This window comes from Anomaloglossus baeobatrachus, chromosome 1 (assembly GCF_048569485.1).
Source record: "Anomaloglossus baeobatrachus isolate aAnoBae1 chromosome 1, aAnoBae1.hap1, whole genome shotgun sequence".
In the NCBI taxonomy this organism is placed as follows: Eukaryota; Metazoa; Chordata; class Amphibia; order Anura; family Aromobatidae; genus Anomaloglossus; species Anomaloglossus baeobatrachus.
In genome coordinates, this window is record NC_134353.1 from 560,745,654 (window position 1) to 560,763,494 (window position 17,841).

Genomic DNA, 17,841 nt, shown 5'->3' on the forward strand with positions numbered 1-17,841 from the left:
GAGTCCTGCAGGCGGCAGTGACATCCCCGTAGGGGAGGGCTGTTTTTTTGCAGCACTAACATGAGATATTTCTTTACCCACCCAGGGACAGCTTTTGGACGTCCCAATCGTCTGGGTCTCCCAATAGAGCGCTGAAGAAGAAGGGAATTTTGTTACTTACCGTAAATTCCTTTTCTTCTAGCTCTTATTGGGAGACCCAGCACCCGCCCTGTTGTCCTTCGGGATTTTTTTGTTGTTTGCGGGTACACATGTTGTTCATGTTGAACGGTTTTTTCGGTTCTCCGATGTTTCTCGGAGTTAATTTGTTTAAACCAGTTATTGGCTTCCTCCTTCTTGCTTTGGCACTAAAACTGGAGTACCCGTGATACCACGGGGGGGGTATAGCCAGAAGGGGAGGGGCCTTGCACTTTTTAGTGTAGTGCTTTGTGTGGCCTCCGGAGGGCAGTAGCTATACCCCAATCGTCTGGGTCTCCCAATAAGAGCTAGAAGAAAAGGAATTTACGGTAAGTAACAAAATTCCCTTCTTTTTAGTGTCAATGCTTGTTTGGGCAGTGGGGACCCTGATAATGTAGGTGGCCATGGATACTGTGTGTGAGGACATCATGCTGTGGTTTTTATTACAGTATACTGTATTGGGGGCCTGTGACTGGAAAATTATTTTTGTGAGCTCAGTGCCATCACCATACTTTGCTTGTGAGATGGGGACTTATTAAGATGATATCATACTGTATGTTGGAGGGATGGAGCATTTTGGGGAGCATCATACTGTACTCTTTCTGGTTGTCCGTTTTTCAATGAATGGAGCCTATTCCAAGCATATGCACCTTTGCTCCATTAAGAATGGGGCTACAGAGCCCCTATCTCTGGATCACTGGGAGACCCAGCAGTCAGACTCCCTGTGAACAGCGAGTAATCATAGGAGATAACTTGTGATTTTTGGAAAAACCCTTTAAAACCCCTGTACATAAAAGGGCAGTGCAGATGTCTGACTGGCAATCATGATGATTTTACAGTGCTGTAGTAAATATATTATAGTTTTGGTAATGTGTGTTTTGTCTTTCAGCTTATTATACAACTTCCATTTTTTGTGTGGTTTCGCTTTTAAGAGCATCAACTGCAGATCCTGGTAAATTGCAAGATAGTCCAAAAATCCCTCTTACAGGTAATGAGTTTTAGTCATACTTTGCTACTATATTAGGCTGGCTTGTACACTTACTAGAAATGCTGCTAACCTGCAAATTTTGATGCTATTTGATCATTGCGTTGGAAGAAATCCAGCAGATTTAAAATGTTGTTACCTGACAAATATTAACGCAAAATAATGTGAATAATAAAGACAAAAGGAATCCTGTGAATGAAGGGGACCGCTCTTAAGAGGATGTTCAGTTTTGAGGCCCCTTCATTATCAGGATGGACACTTAAAGATCATAAAGTGATGGCATTGCCTTATTGATATATTAGCCCTTCATAGAATAGGAACAACGCCTCTACACTGTAAACTGGTAAATTGTGAATGTCAGCAATATTTGTTCACTTTCTATATTTATTTTCTGCTTTGAACAGAAAAAGAATTTTGGGAGCTATGCAACAAATGTAATATGATGAGACCAAAACGGTCCCACCACTGCAGTCGATGTGGGCACTGTGTCAGAAAAATGGATCACCACTGTCCTTGGTAAATGCCATACCATTTGTAACCCATATTTTCACTTGGTACTCGTTAGATAACATTTCAAAACCCATTATATAACGTTAACCCCTTAGTATCCAAGCCAAATCTGATGTGTCACTTTGTGTCAAAAACTATGAAATGTTTCAACATATCTTGGTGATGTTGAGATTCTGTCTTTTCGGGACACATTGTACTTTATTATAGTGTGAAACTTAGGTCTGTATGTTTTGTGGTTATTCCTGAAAAATCAGAAAATGACAAAAAAATAGCATTTTTCAAACTTTGTTTATATCTTTAAACCAGAGTCACATCACACAAAAAAGTTAGTGAACCTGATCGGTCCCTCGTGCTCCCAGAATCACCCACAGTTGTATCCTCCTATCTAAATTTCCTGCCTACCAGTCCCTTCATTACATTGCACACATAAACAGATCTTTAGAAAAAGTATTTCTAAAGTCCATTTTATGATATGCAAATGAAGCTGGGTGTAAGTATCCTGGTTTCAAAGGGACGCACTGTGCATGATCGGCTGTTCAGAAGACGTTCTACTCAGAGCACCTCTCTGAAGCTGAGATGCATACACTTGGCTCCAGATGCTCAATTATGTGAATGAATACATCAATGCACATATAGGAGATCTGTATACTACTGGCGATGACGCCAGCTCCTGTAAATCGTGTTATCACGCTGACAACCCCCCACGCAGACACCCCAGGACTGCAAATGAGTCAGCGCTCAACATTAGTGACCTCATCCCCAAAGATTACAAGCCTCAGATTACTGATTTAGTGGCCCTATCTGAAATCCATTTTGACACTGCTGGCCTCACAGAAATCACATTTTCAAAGTCTTTTTCTCTGAGAAATTTCTACGCCCAACAGTTTCTTGCCCAAAGCTACAGTTTGTCATATGCTAATTTGACCTCTAGCGATGCAGTAGAAATTATGAAGATTTGGGGTTTTGTGCTTCACATGGGGATAGCAAAGAAGTCAGAAGTTCGGCAATATTGGAGTCTTGTTTTGTACAGCACTCCACTTTTCTGCATTACTATGACCTGGAAACACTTTCAAGCCATTTACAAATGTTTGCCTTTCAATGATAATGCTCAGTGTCCACCCCAAGATGACCTTAAGTTTGACCAACTTTGCAAAATTCGGCCGATCATTGATCACGTCAGCAATCATTTTGCTGAGGTGTACATTCCCAAAAGGGCTATTTGCATAATGAGTCCCTAATACACTTCAAGGGGAGGCTTAAATTTCAGCAATACCTGCCCAGTAAGAGGGCAAGGTATGGAATTAAACTAGAATTGCTATGTGCGAGTACCTCAGGGTACACACACAAATTTGGAGTTTGTGAGTGACGGGACACCCAGATTCAACCCCCTGAGTGCCCCCCTGTCCTGGGAAAGAGGAGGAAAATTGTGTGGAAATTGGTGCACCCACTGCTGCACTACTACCGCAGCATGTGGTACTGTGTGGAGAAACGAGAGAGGCCTCCCTAGGTCGCTAATTGGGCAGAGCCTACTGTAGCAATAACATGCCTGTGGTCAAGTATAAGAAAAAGTGGGAATTCCTTTTCTTGACCACAATACATGGTAATGGCAGCACCCCCACCGCTGTATGAGGAACATGTACACAGGTCCCCAAATGGGAATGTGTCAAAGGTTACAATAAAAACATTCGGGGAGTTGAACTCTCTGATCAAGTCCTCCATTCTTACAATGCAATGTTGAAAGCTAAGGTGTGGTACAAATAGCTGGCTGTGCTGATCATACAGATGGCAATGTATAACGCTTACGTGCTCTAACGATGTACAGGCCAGACCAGCACATTCCTTCAGTTCCAGGAGGCAATGATCAAGGCCCTTTTAGCCTGGTCAGGAAGGTAAAAACAGGCTGGAGAGTGAAGGGGTTAAAGCCTGATTTGTCGACATGTGGGCGTTTTACTATTTCTGCTTGGATTTTGTAATTTTTGTAATGCATTGCTGATAAAAGGTACCAGCTTGTCATTAACAGGCATACACCCAAAATTTCCTCTTGCAATTATGCCAGAGAAATAATAAATGTTAGGTTATGTCCGCACGCTGTGTTCTTGATTTGACAAACAAAATGCACCCTTTGGCAGACTTGACAACTGTAAACAATGCGTTTGAAAAAAAATGCGGTTAAAATTCGTGTTTTTGATGCGTTATTGAAATACATTTTTGTCAGTGCGTTTTAAAGGAGAAATAAAATCTGATAATATAGTTGATAGCTAGTATAGATATAAAAATAGAAAGAATAGAACATATAGAATAGATACTAAGAAAGAATAGGGGATAACTAGCTTGGACAGCTGTTTTTAATTTTTTTTTTGGTAAAAAAAAAAGGACGTGGGGTCCCCCCCATTTTTCATATCCTGCTGCAACCCTCAGCTGTCTTCTGAACCTTGGCTGGTTATGAAAAATAGAGGGGTTCCCACACTTTTAATTATTTGATTTATTATTCTAAAAAAATGACGTGGGGCTAATATTATTACGGTGGAAAGGCCCATCATTATTTGGCCCGTTTCAGCCTAACAGCAGCCAACAGCCGCCCCAGAAGTGGCGCATCCATAAGATGCACCAATTCTGGCGCTGGTCTTCCTGTTGCCCTGGTGCAGTGGCAATCAGGATAATAAGGAGTTAATGGCAGCTCATAGCAGCCACTAAGTCCTAGATTAGTGATGGTAGTTGTCTGAGACTCCGTCCCATCACTAATCTGTAAGTGAAAGTAAATAAACACATACACCCCCAAAATCTTTTATTTGAAATAAAATACAAAAAACACCCTCTTACACCACTTTATTAACCCCAACACACCCTGCAGGTCCGAAGTAATCCACACGAGGTCCCACGGCGATTCAGCTTTGCTACATCCCTGTCCTGTCACAGCGAGCACCATAGAGCATGACTGGCCGCTGACAGCAGACAGAGAAAGCCGCGCGATGAGAATGAACTGAGGCAGTAGTGTGGGGCCCGCAGTTGTGACGTCAGGTTCACCCGAGTTCATTCTCATCGCATGGCTGTCTCTGTGTCGCAGCCTGATTTGCGCTCACAGGTGAAGGACTCCAGCTGTGACCAGAAATCACCTGAGTGACGGCACTGCTGATCACGCTGCTCATTTCCATCACTTGGGTGATTTGCTGTCACAGGTGGAGGACTCCTGCTGTGGCAGCAGCTAACCTGAGTGACGTCACCGCTGATAGCGCAACTCACTTCAGTTGCTGTGTGGAGCTCACAGTGGGCAGTATGTTCTATGGCACTTGCTGTGAGTGTCAGATGTAGCAGTGCTTGAAGCGTCATGGAACCTCGTGTGGATTACGTCGGACCTGGAGGAGTGTTTGAGGGGTTAATAAAGTGGTGAAAGAGGGTAGCTTTTTTCTTTTATTACAAATAAAGGATTTTTCGGTGTTTCGTGTTTCTTTACTTTCACTTACAGATGAGTGATGAGGGGTGTCTTATAGACATCTGCCATGAATAAGCTAGGACTTAGTGGCAGCTATGGGCTGCCATTAAAGGGAACCTGTCATCAGAAATTTAGCTATAAAGCTAAAAGTTTCCCCCTCTGCAGCTCCTGGGCTGCATTCTAGGAAGCTTCCTATAGTTTTTGTGGCCCCTTTTATTCCAAAATAAATACTTTACAAACTTGTACCTTTTCGTATGCAAATTTCTTAAATCTTCCATGGGGGCGGGCTGCCTGATATACGTTGCTGTCCTCCTGCCGATTTACGCCGCCCCCGAACGCTGAATTTTAAACCTCAGGACGCCGCCCCTGGGCGCCCGTGGTCCCGCGCATGCGCTGTGCTACTGTAGCGGTGCCGTGCACTGTGTGCACGTGTGACCGCTAGTGACGCTTTGTGCGGGCACGAGGTTATGGGCGGCGCTGTGAGTGTCATCAGCAAGTGCCGCCCACAACCTCGTGACCGCACTTTCGCCTATTCCTCCAGCGTTCTGCGCAATCGCTCGCTGGCCAGATGACCGGACGTCACCTCCTTCCCATCCTGCTCAGCAGCAGGAAATAGATGGGAGGAGCGGACGGAGCAGTCGGTGCCCGCGCAAAAGCGTCACCAGTGGTCACACATGCACGCAGTGCACAGCACCGCTACAGTAGCACAGCGCATGCGCGGGACCACGGGCGCCCAGGGGCGGCGTCCTGAGGTTTTAAATTCAGCGTTCGGGGGCGGCGTAAATCGGCAGGAGGACAGAAACGTACATCAGGCAGCCCGCCCCCATGGAAGATTTAAGAAATTTGCATACGAAAAGGTACAATTTTGTAAAGTATTTATTTTGGAATTAAAGGGGCCACAAAAACTATAGGAAGCTTCCTAGAATGCAGCCCAGGAGCTGCAGAGGGTGGAACTTTTAGGTTTATAGCTAAATTTCTGATGGCAGGTTCACTTTAACTCCTTATTACCCTGATTGCCACCGCACCAGGACAATCTGGATGAGTCCGGTAAAATGCCGGGAATGTCGCTTCTAATGGATGCGGCAATTCCGGGTGGCTTCAGCCTGAGAATACCAGCCCCCAGCTGTGAGACTTTATCTTGCCTGGGTATCAAAATTGAGGAGGACCGCACGCCATTTTTTTTTTTTATTTATTTATTTTACTATACGATATAGACCCGCCCACCGGCCGCTGTGATTGGTTGCAGTCAGACAGCTATAACTCAGCGTGGGGCCGTGTCTGACTGCAACCAATCATAGGCGCCGGTGGGCAGGGGAAGCCGTGAATATGAAATGAGCCGAATGAGCGGGTGCAGTGAATATGATATGAGCCTAATGAGCGGCCGGCACTTTCAGAGGCAGAAGAGGCCACGGGAGCAGTGTGGCAGCCATGCCAGTGATTGGTGAGTATGAAGTGGAGAGAGAGAATGGAGAAAAGTTGGTGACCTGTGTTTTTGTTGACAAAAATGCATCCAAAACGCTACCAACACGCAGTGCAAACGCACAGCTAACATTTTGGTTGCGTTTTGACACACCTCATTCTTTTCACTGGGTGAGAAAAGGTGACCAAAACGCAAAAACAATGAACATGCTGCTTTTTTTTTTTTAGGCAAAGATTTTGACAAATTTGTCAAACAAAACGCTGCTTAACAAAAAAAAAAAGCAATGTGCGGATGGAAATTTTTTATTCTCAAAGACTTTGCTGGGAAAGCATGCAGTTTGCCAATGGCACAGTGCAGTTTAAAACGCAACGTGCGCACATAGCCTTAGACTACTTCCATATACTGTACAAACTGAGCCCTATGATTAACAAGCGAAATTTGCGGCATTTATTTGACAGATACATTTACAGCATGCTTCATCTGTAAAGAAAAAAAAAATACAAAGGCCCCCCAAAAAAGCACGCTAAATGTTTAAAAGAATGTGATACTGTTTATAGTATATTTTATAATTCACTAACCAACATTTGGCCACAGAGCTTTTTGCTACAAAAAGTGTCACATTTGCAAAACACCTTGAGCCCAATTCATCAAAGCTTTTATTCCAATATTCTGGCGTAAAAAGCTTTGAAAAGTCTAGGCTATGCTAATATTTTTCCCAGCTCTAGCAGAGTGGACAGAGCTGGGGTTGAATGGGCGTGAGGACACCAGCACTTATCAAATTCATGACAAGTGGTAGAGATCGCTACCCAATAAAACTTAATCCAGCAGCGACTAGAGGCACACAGGTGTACGCCACTCGCCTAAAACTCCTGGATCATGCAGAAGCGTGGCCTATAACATATGCGTGGTGTTTGGTTTTTTTTTGTCTTGTTTTCCACATTTTTCATTTCCGTTTTTTTTTAAATTTACACCTTTTCTAAAGTCCAATTATGTTATCAGTTGTTTTTTTTTTTTTCTTTTTTTTTTTTTGCCTTTATGGGCGGGGTTTGGGATTTTATAGATATTTTCAGTTGACTCATCAGATTACTTTTTAGCAAAACAAGTTATTTTTGTGTTTTATAGAAAAGTTAGACAACAAAAGGGTATTTTTTTTTCCCCATAAATTTAATAAACATTTGCCATTTCTAAAGATTTTGAAGCAAAGACATCAGCATATACAAGAAAAGAGAAACGCTAATCTTACATTTTATTTTTTTTGTGTAAAATCACCAGTACTATATTGCAAAAAAAAGGGGGAACCTACTTAAAATTTTGAGATGTTTTTGTTTTTTTTTAAATGAAATCTCTATTGAGAAAATAAAACAAAAGTGCAGTCATGTCATTTTTGCTTGTAATCTCTGTTAAAGGGAATCTGTCACCCTTTTCAGTTTTTCTAGTTATTATTATGGGAATACAGGTGGCATAAATGTGAAATTAGCCATACCTGTATGCCTCCTGGATGATGGGTCGTTTTGGAAAAATCCTCTTTTATATCTTCCATCTTGTGGGCTATGAGTGTGCTGCCGGAGCATAAGCCTGCCTCCAGTCTTCATATTACAGGATTCCTCCTCCCCTTCTCTTCCCTGGTGTCCCTGTGACGTCAGGTGCACAGCCGGAAATCTCACGCCTGCACATTCTACCTGCCATCTCTTCCCTGCACTGTTAAGTCCCAATGACTCCCTGGCACCTGTGCACAGCAAAATTGAAGACTGCCCACAGAGGGGCAGAACAGTGCAGGGAGGGATGGCACACAGAATGCGCAAGCGTGGGATTTACGGCCTCCCACCTGCTGTCACAGGGACTTTAAAGAGAAGGGGAGGAGGAATCCTGTATAATGAAGACTGCAGGCAGGCTTATCCTCTGGGCAGCACACATCCCATATCATGAAAGATATAAAAGAGGATTTTTCCCAAAACGACCCATTATCCAGGAGGCATACAGGTACGGCTAATTTCACCTTTATGCCACTTGTATGCCCATATTAATAAGTAAAAAAACTCAAAAGGGTGACTATTTCTTTTAATTTACAAAATATAAAAAAGCAACAAAAAAGAGGAATAAATATCATTACTTACAGCAAAGATGGAACTGCAGCTGTACACTACCTAGGCCAAAAACTACTACTCCAGCAGGATACAGCTAAAGGCTATGGCCATAAGACAGAAGCCTATAACCCTCATCACGGGAACCTCATGCTTGTAGGTCCCTACACTATATATAATATAAAAAAGCAACAAAAATGTATTTGGCCTAGGTAATGTACATCTGCAGTTCCATCTTTGCTGTAAGTAATGATATTTATTCCTCTTTTTTGTTGCTTTTTTATATTATACACTAGAAGGTGGCCCGATTCTAACACATCGAGTTTTCTAGAATTTACGTATTGTGTAGTCAATGTATGATTTTTGTTATATATATTATTTGTGTGTGTATATATGTGTGTGTATGTGTATATACATACATATATATATATATATATATATATATATATATATATATATGACATAGATGTTGTTGTGTGTAGTTGCCAAGTGTTTGTGTAGGGCGCTGTAAATGTTTTGGGTGTTGTCTGGGTGGGGGGGGTGAAAGTGGTGTTGTTTGTGTGTTGCATTGTTTGTGGAGCGCTGTGTGTCTGTAGCGTTGTGTGTGTGGTTCTGTGTGTGTTGCGCGGTTTGTGTGGGTGTGTGTGTGTGGGGTGCGTGTGTGTGTTTTGGGGGGAGGTATGTTTTGTGCAGTGTGTGTGTTGCGCGGTATGTGCATATATTTGTGTGTGCCGCGGTGTTTGTGTGTTGTGTGTGTGCAGCATTGTCTGTGTGTGTGTGTGGGTGTCTGTGTAGGGTGGTGGTTGTGGTTCCCTGTGTGTGTGTGTGTGTTTTGGGGGGAGGTGTGCACCCCCCATCGTGGTCCACCCCCCATGCTGCACCCCCCACATCGTGCTCCTTCCCTCATGCTGCGCATCCCCCATCGTGCTCCATCCCCCATGCTGCGCACACCCCATCATGCTCCATCCCCCATGCTGCGCACACCCCATCGTGCTCCATCCCCCATGCTGTGCACACCCCATCGTGCTCCATCCCCCTATTCTGGGCACCCCCCATCGTGGTCCACCCCCCATGCTGCACCCCCCATCGTGGTCCACCCCCCATGCTGCACCCCCCATCGTGCTCCATCCCCCATGCTACGCACCCCCCATCGTGCTCCATCCCCCATGTTGCACCCCCATCGTGCTCCATCCCCCATGTTGAACCCCCCATCGTGCTCCATCCCCCATGTTGAACCCCCCATCGTGCTCCATCCCCCATGTTGAACCCCCCATCGTGCTCCATCCCCCATGCTGCACCCCCCATCGTGTTTCATCCCCCCATTCTGGGCACCCCCATCGTGCTCCATCCCCCATGCTGCGCACCCCCCATCGTGCTCCATCCCCCTATTCTGGGCACCCCCTATCGTGGTCCACCCCCCATGCTGCACCCCCCATCGTGCTCCATCCCCCTATTCTGGGCACCCCCCATTGTGCCCCATCCCCCATGCTGCACCCCCCATTGTGCCCCATCCCCCATGCTGCACCCCCCATTGTGCTCCATCCCCCATGCTGCACCCCCCATCGTGCTCCATCACCCATGCTGCACCCCCCATCGTGTTTCATCCCCCCATTCTGGGCACCCCCATCGTGCTCCATCCCCCATGCTGCGCACCCCCCATCGTGTTTCATCCCCCCATTCTGGGCACCCCCCCATCGTGGTCCACCCCCCATGCTGCACCCCACCATCGTGGTCCACCCCCCATGCTGCACCCCACCATCGTGGTCCACCCCCCATGCTGCACCCTCCATCGTGGTCCACCCCCCATGCTGCACCCTCCATCATGCACCATCCCCCCATGCTGCACTCCCCATCGTGCTCCATCCCCCATGCTGCGCACCCCTCAGAGAGGAGTATAATAGGATTATAATAGAAGTATAATGGGAGGAGTAGTCCTGGGGGGGAGGTGTACAGGTGCCAAACGTGTGCGGGGTGCGTGGCCAAGCGGGCATAGTGAGGGGGCGTGGCCGAGCGGGCATAGTGTGAGGGGGCGTGGCCGAGCGCGCATAGTGTGAGGGGGCGTGGCCGAGCGCGCATAGTGTGAGGGGGCGTGGCCGAGCGCGCATAGTGTGAGGGGGCGTGGCCGAGCGCGCATAGTGTGAGGGGGCGTGGCCGAGCGCGCATAGTGTGAGGGGGCGTGGCCGAGCGCGCATAGTGTGAGGGGGCGTGGCCGAGCGCGCATAGTGTGAGGGGGCGTGGCCGAGCGGGCATAGTGTGAGGGGGCGTGGCCGAGCGGGCATAGTGTGAGGGGGCGTGGCCAAGCGGGCATAGTGTGAGGGGGCGTGGCCAAGCGGGCATAGTGTGAGGGGGCGTGGCCAAGCGGGCATAGTGTGAGGGGGGCGTGGCCAAGCGGGCATAGTGTGAGGGGGCCGTGGCCAAGCGGGCATAGTGTGAGGGGGCCGTGGCCAAGCGGGCATAGTGTGAGGGGGCCGTGGCCAAGCGGGCATAGTGTGAGGGGGCCGTGGCCAAGCGGGCATAGTGTGAGGGGGCCGTGGCCAAGCGGGCATAGTGTGAGGGGGCCGTGGCCAAGCGGGCATAGTGTGGGGGGTGCGTGGCCCAGCGGGCATAGTGTGTGGGGGGTGCGTGGCCCAGCGGGCATAGTGTGTGGGGGGTGCGTGGCCCAGCGGGCATAGTGTGTGGGGGGTGCGTGGCCCAGCGGGCATAGTGTGGGGGGGTGCGTGGCCCAGCGGGCATAGTGTGGGGGGGTGCGTGGCCCAGCGGGCATAGTGTGGGGGGGTGCGTGGCCCAGCGGGCATAGTGTGGGGGGGTGCGTGGCCCAGCGGGCATAGTGTGGGGGGGTGCGTGGCCCAGCGGGCATAGTGTGGGGGGGGGCGTGGCCCAGCGGGCATAGTGTGGGGGGGGGCGTGGCCCAGCGGGCATAGTGTGGGGGGGGGCGTGGCCCAGCGGGCATAGTGTGTGGGGGGGCGTGGCCCAGCGGGCATAGTGTGTGGGGGGGGGGCGTGGCCCAGCGGGCATAGTGTGTGGGGGGGGGGCGTGGCCCAGCGGGCATAGTGTGTGGGGGGGGGCGTGGCCCAGCGGGCATAGTGTGTGGGGGGGGGGCGTGGCCCAGCGGGCATAGTGTGTGGGGGGGGGGGGCGTGGCCCAGCGGGCATAGTGTGTGGGGGGGGGGCGTGGCCCAGCGGGCATAGTGTGTGGGGGGGGGGCGTGGCCCAGCGGGCATAGTGTGTGGGGGGGGCGTGGCCCAGCGGGCATAGTGTGTGGGGGGAACGTGGCCCAGCGGGCATAGTGTGTGGGGGGGGCGTGGCCCAGCGGGCATAGTGTGTGGGGGGGGCGTGGCCCAGCGGGCATAGTGTGTGGGGGGGGGCGTGGCCCAGCGGGCGTGGCGGGGCGTGGCCCAGCGGGCATGTGGGGGGCGTGGCCCAGCGGGCATAGTGTGTGGGGGGGCGTGGCCCAGCGGGCATAGTGTGTGGGGGGGCGTGGCCCAGCGGGCATAGTGTGTGGGGGGGCGTGGCCCAGCGGGCATAGTGTGTGGGGGGGGCGTGGCCCAGCGGGCATAGTGTGTGGGGGGCGTGGCCCAGCGGGCATAGTGTGTGGGGGGGGGGGCGTGGCCCAGCGGGCATAGTGTGTGGGGGGGGGGGCGTGGCCCAGCGGGCGTGGGGGGGGGCGTGGCCCAGCGGGCGTGGGGGGGGCGTGGCCCAGCGGGCGTGGGGGGGCGTGGCCCAGCGGGCGTGGGGGGGGCGTGGCCCAGCGGGCGTGGGGGGGGCGTGGCCCAGCGGGCATAGCGTGGGGGGGGCGTGGCCCAGCGGGCATAGCGTGGGGGGGGCGTGGCCCAGCGGGCGCGGGGGGCGTGGCCCAGCGGGCGCGGGGGGCGTGGCCCAGCGGGCGTGTGGGGGGGCGTGGCCAAGCGGGCATCGCGTGCTGGGGGCGAGGCCTGGTCAAACGGTTAAGCCATGCGGGGGGCGGGGCCGTGCGGCCAATCTGTGTGGAGGGGCGGGGCCAGGCCCAGCCCAGCCCAGCCCAGCCCAGCCCAGCCCAGCGGCCAATCCGACGGTTGTCACTGTAAGGACACTGTCACGGTGACACAATTTTGGAGCAAGTCAGTCAGACAGACAGAATAAGGCAATTATATATATATATATATAGATAGTGTAGGGATCTACAAGCATGAGGTTCCTGTGACGAGGGTTGTAGGCTTCCATCTTATGGCCATAACACCAACTAAAAACCTTACATTTTTTTGTACAGGATACAGCCAGGCCCCTTTTTGTTAGGCCTTGCATATTAGAGTTCCTGTCCCTGTATGATGCACAGATGGAGTACGGCTTGGCAGCCCGCCTGATCTAATAGAATGGGCATCACCTAATAGCTGCGGGCTTGTGACTGTGCATCTGCATGTATGAACAGCGCTCTATGCAAGCCATCAGTGTGCAGTTTTTCCATCCAGCAATCGCCCGCTCCATGTTTTGGAAGCGCGTGTGTGATTTGCTCCTCCTGCACCTGTGATGCCTCCACCTAGAGGGGGCTTAGCTGTATCCTGCTGGAGTAGTAGTTTTTGACCTAAGTAATGTACAGCAGTAATTTACAAAATAAAATAAAAAATGTAACTGCCCCCACTAATGTTAATTTGATTATTGTTACGTTGAATCGCACTGTTCCTTTACACTGGCAGAACAACATTGCTACTGCTACCCAAGGACAAAACTGAGAATTGACTGTTTCTGTTACAGGCTGTATATGTGCATTAAAAAAATGAAATGGTAATGAAATGGAAGCTTTGATGATATAACTTTTTTTTCATGTGTTCCTAATTGCAATTGCCTCTTCCTGCAGGATAAACAACTGTGTTGGAGAAGATAACCACTGGCTGTTTCTCCAGCTCTGTTTCTATACACAGCTCCTTAGTGGTTATACTCTCATTCTAGATTTCTGCCACTACTATTACTTCTTGCCACTAAAAGCCATGAACTGGGTATGAATTTTGTATTATTTCCTATGTCTGAATACTTTTTTACAATAAAATGTTATTCTTTTCAAACTTAAAAAAACAAGACTAGTGATGGGCGAACCCCCCCAATGTTCGTGTTTGGGAGACTCGCCCGAGCTTTTTGTAAAGTTCGAGTTCGGGTTCTGAGAGAACGCGAACTTGTGTTCAGATTTGGACTTTACAGTTATGGGGTGGGGCGAGGGGTCTGTAAAATAAAGAATATAGTTAATAATAAACATTGTCATTATACTTACTGCTTCTGCGACGCATCCTGCAGACCCGCTCAGCCGCTATCTCCCAGCCGGGTTCGATCATTAACTTCTGGCTGTATTCACTGCACTGCTCATCACTTGGCAGTCTTCGGCTATTTTCGGCTATGTTCACGGTGATGTCAGGGAACGTTCACCCGAGTCCATGGCTTAGCCATAGATTGAACTTTGACTGTTGCTTCTCGCTCTGTATAGACATTTGTCTGTACAGAGCTATGAAGCAGAGCTGACTTTGCTGTCCCTGTGCACTGCTTCGGACAAAGGATTTTTTTTTTATAATAAAGATGAAGTCTCCAAATGTTTTTTTTTATTTCTAATAAACATTTTTTTTTTCCTGTGTTTGTGTTTTTCTTTTTACTTTTTACTAGAAATTCATGGTGGCCATGTCTAATTTGTCGTGACACCATGAATTTCGGGCTTAGTACCATCTGAAACTATAAATCTGCTATTAACCCCTTTATTACCCAGCATGCCATTGTCATCAGGGCTGCTGGACGAACAAAGTAAAGCGCCTGGAAATGGCGCTAAGAAACAATGCACCATTCCCAGCCCCCAGCTGCCTTGTTTTACCTGACTAATGATCAAAATGCGGCGGAAGCCCACGCATTTATTTTTTTTTAATAATTAAAAAAAAAATATATATATATATATATATATATATATATAATATATATATTAATGGGCCTCCCTGTTTTGATTGCCAGGCAATGGGGGTGGTAGCCCGTAGCCGTCCGCTTTATCTGCGCTGAGAATCAAAAACCCCTCCGATGTAGTCCAAAGGCGGGCGAGCATCTTCAGCTCTGCTACATCTGTGCGAGAAGACAAAGAGGTCTTCTCACATGGACTCGACTGAGAGCTGTCAGAGACTTCACCCGAGTGCACAGCTGAGGCTTGTGTATGACTCCTGCAAATCTCGTATCGGTATCACCCAACACAGTGCACACACTCCTGACAGGAGCGCCTCAGCTGCATGGAAATACATGCAGCCGACCCACTTCTGTCAGGAGAGTGTGCGCCGTGTCAGGTGACACTGATGCGAGACTCGCACAATGACACTCAAAGTTCAATCGAGTCCATGGCTCATGGACTCAGGTGAACCCTGACGTCACCGCGACCACTGCCGAAAAAAGCCGAAAACTGCCGAGTGTTGAGCAGTGCAGTGAAGAACACCGTAAGTTAATGATTGGACCCAGAAACAGAAGTGGCCAGGAAACAATGGCTGAGTGGGTCTGCAGGACGCGTCACTGGACCGGTAAGTATAAGCATAATGGTTTTTTTACTGATGTGCTTTTTTTTTTTTTTTTTTTTTTTTCAGTCCCTGTATCTGAACTGTAAAACGAGCTTCTCAGGAAAACTCATGTTCAGGATCGTGTGCACGAACACTATACACTATGTGTTCGGTACGGACCCTGAGCTTTACAGTTCGGGTTCGCCCATCACTAAACAAGGCGTAACAGACGGAAGTGTTGAATAAAGGCCATTCCAAAAACCTGATGAGATTATTAATTGACATGGCGCCTGACACTTACACTCCCCATCAGTGAAATTGCAACACATAGAAGGAAATTATAGATCTCACTTGATCCATAGACATGTTAATGATATGCACTTTATGAACAAATGGAGAACCGAGCACCACAAGCAGGAATACGTGCACTTACATGTCTTAGCTGCTATCTGTGAGGTTATTAATTGTCTGAAAAACGTTTTGCCATGCTTAATACATTGTCACTCAGCCATCCAGATCCACTGCTGACATCTCCCTTTGCAATTGCTGAATAAGAAACATCCTAGATGTGTTTGATGGGAGACAAGTCAAGAGACACTGCAGGCAATCGTTGCACATTTAAGCCATGCAGGCTGCTCACAGTCGCACACGCACAGCCATCCATTTTGTCATGTGATGTACTGAAAAGTTGGAAACAAACACACACTTGGGAGATCTGATCAATCTCTATAGCCTGTCAGTTACTCTGTGATACAAAGTCACATGCAAATTGTAATAAATTCTGTTCATTTTAATTATTTTCTAGAACAACAAAATCAGTATTGTCACATCACTCGTAACCTTTTCCTAATAGGGAGCAATTGATGTTTGCAACATCTTTTTGCTGCAATTGGCTTGCTACTTTGTTTTGTGGTTTAGTCCTAGTTTTACCTAGGAGTACACTTCACAGAAACCGTAAGGCCCTGTCACACACACAGATAAATCTTTGGCAGATCTGTGGTTGCAGTGAAATCATGGACATATTGTTCCATTTGTACACAGCCACAAACCTGGCACTGATTGTCCACAATTTCACTGCAATCAGTGCCAGGTTTGTGGCTGTGTACAAATGGAACAATATGTCCATGATTTCACTGCAACCACAGATCTGCCGCAGATTTATCTCTGTGTGTGACTGGGCCTTAAGTGACATGAGATTTAAACAGGCGTAATAGTCCCACAGCATTAAGATGAAATTGCATTCATGTATTTTTTTTTTGTCCTTGCAGGATTTATTTGTATTTAGACATGAACTGGCCCTGCTTCGAATATCAACATTTATGGGCATTGTTATGTTTGGAGGAATGTGTAGTTTGTTCTACACCCAAGTTGTCGGCATACTAACTGTAAGGAACCGTGTTTTTGTTTGTTTGGTCACATCCCTGTCTTCACATTATAGATTTATAGTGTAAAATTGTACAGATGCATCCTTTGATACCTTTCCTTTTGACTTGTGATATCCTGAGATGAGTGACACGAGATATTCGAGAATTGATGACACAAGATACATTTTGTACATTTTGTAAAAAAAAAAAGTTAATTGAAAAAAATGTTTGCATTATTGTGTTGGGCGTATGAGTGGGTTTTTTTTTGTTTATTTTGAATGTTGGGAAAAGTAATGCAGAACACATGTATAGTTTATTTTTAGCTCCTTTTTTTTACTTTTCTATTCAATTTTTGCATGTCGCCACATCTCTCTGGCACTGTGCTCCTAATTTACTTGCTTGTTAAAGGCAGGATGATTTGTGAAGAAAATTGTTGCTGAGTATAGGTAATTCGATCATGATTCGAGTAATGATTCCCCTTCTCTTATAATACTGGTGTATACAATCTTCACAAGCAGATTATCTAACACCCACAAAATCCTTTATTTGAAATAAAAGACAAAAAAGCACTTTCTTTCACCACTATTTTAACCCCCCACACATCCCTTCAGGTCAGACGTTATCCACATGAGGTCCCATGATGCTTCCAGCACTGCTACATATGCTCACAGCGAGCGAAAGAACATGACTGCCTGCTGTAAGCTCCATGCTACAACTGAAGTGAGTCGCGCTATCAGCGGTGACATCGCTCAGGTTAGCCGCAGCCACAGCTGTGACTGCAAATCAGGCCACAACTGAAGTGAGCCGTGCGATCAGCGGTGACGTCACTCAGGTGAGTCCTCCCCTTGCGGCTCACTTCAGCCTGATTTGCGGTCACAGGTGGAGAACTCCAGCTGTGACTGGAAAACACCTGGGTGACGTCACCGCTGATAGCGCGACTCACCTCAGTTGCTGCGGGCAGTCATGTTCTATGGCGTGAGCGTCATATGTAGCAGTGCTGGAAGTATTGTGGGACCTCATGTGGATTACCTGGAGGGGTGTTTGGGGGGTTAATAAAGTGGTGAAAGGGTGGTTTCTTTGTCTTATGTCAAATAAAGAATTTTTTGGGTGTTTGTTTACTTTCACTTACTAATTAGTGATGAGGGTTATCTCATAGACGCCTGCCATCACTAAGCTTGGGCTTAGTAGCAGCTGTGGGCGGTTATTAACTCCTTACTACCCCAATTGCCATGGCACCAGGACAATGGGAAGAGCTGGGCCCACTTCTGGGCCAGCTGTGCGCTGCTATTGTTAGGCTGGAAAGGGACAAATAACGATGGCCCTCCCCACCCTTCTAATAATATCAGCCCCCAGTTGTCTGCTGCAACTATTATATTTTTCCATAAAAGATGTGGGG

At 48.0% G+C, this 17,841-nt stretch overlaps 1 protein-coding gene across 1 annotated transcript in view; it reads left to right on the forward strand.

Moving 5' to 3' along the window:
- Positions 1-17,841, forward strand: part of ZDHHC21 (zDHHC palmitoyltransferase 21) — a 59,332-nt gene that overhangs the window by 36,591 nt on the left and 4,900 nt on the right. The window contains exons 3-6 of the mRNA XM_075339582.1: positions 1,064-1,162; positions 1,564-1,675; positions 13,431-13,569; positions 16,350-16,466. Coding sequence (XP_075195697.1) covers positions 1,064-1,162; positions 1,564-1,675; positions 13,431-13,569; positions 16,350-16,466 — 467 coding nt within the window. The remainder of the gene's footprint in view (positions 1-1,063; positions 1,163-1,563; positions 1,676-13,430; positions 13,570-16,349; positions 16,467-17,841) is intronic.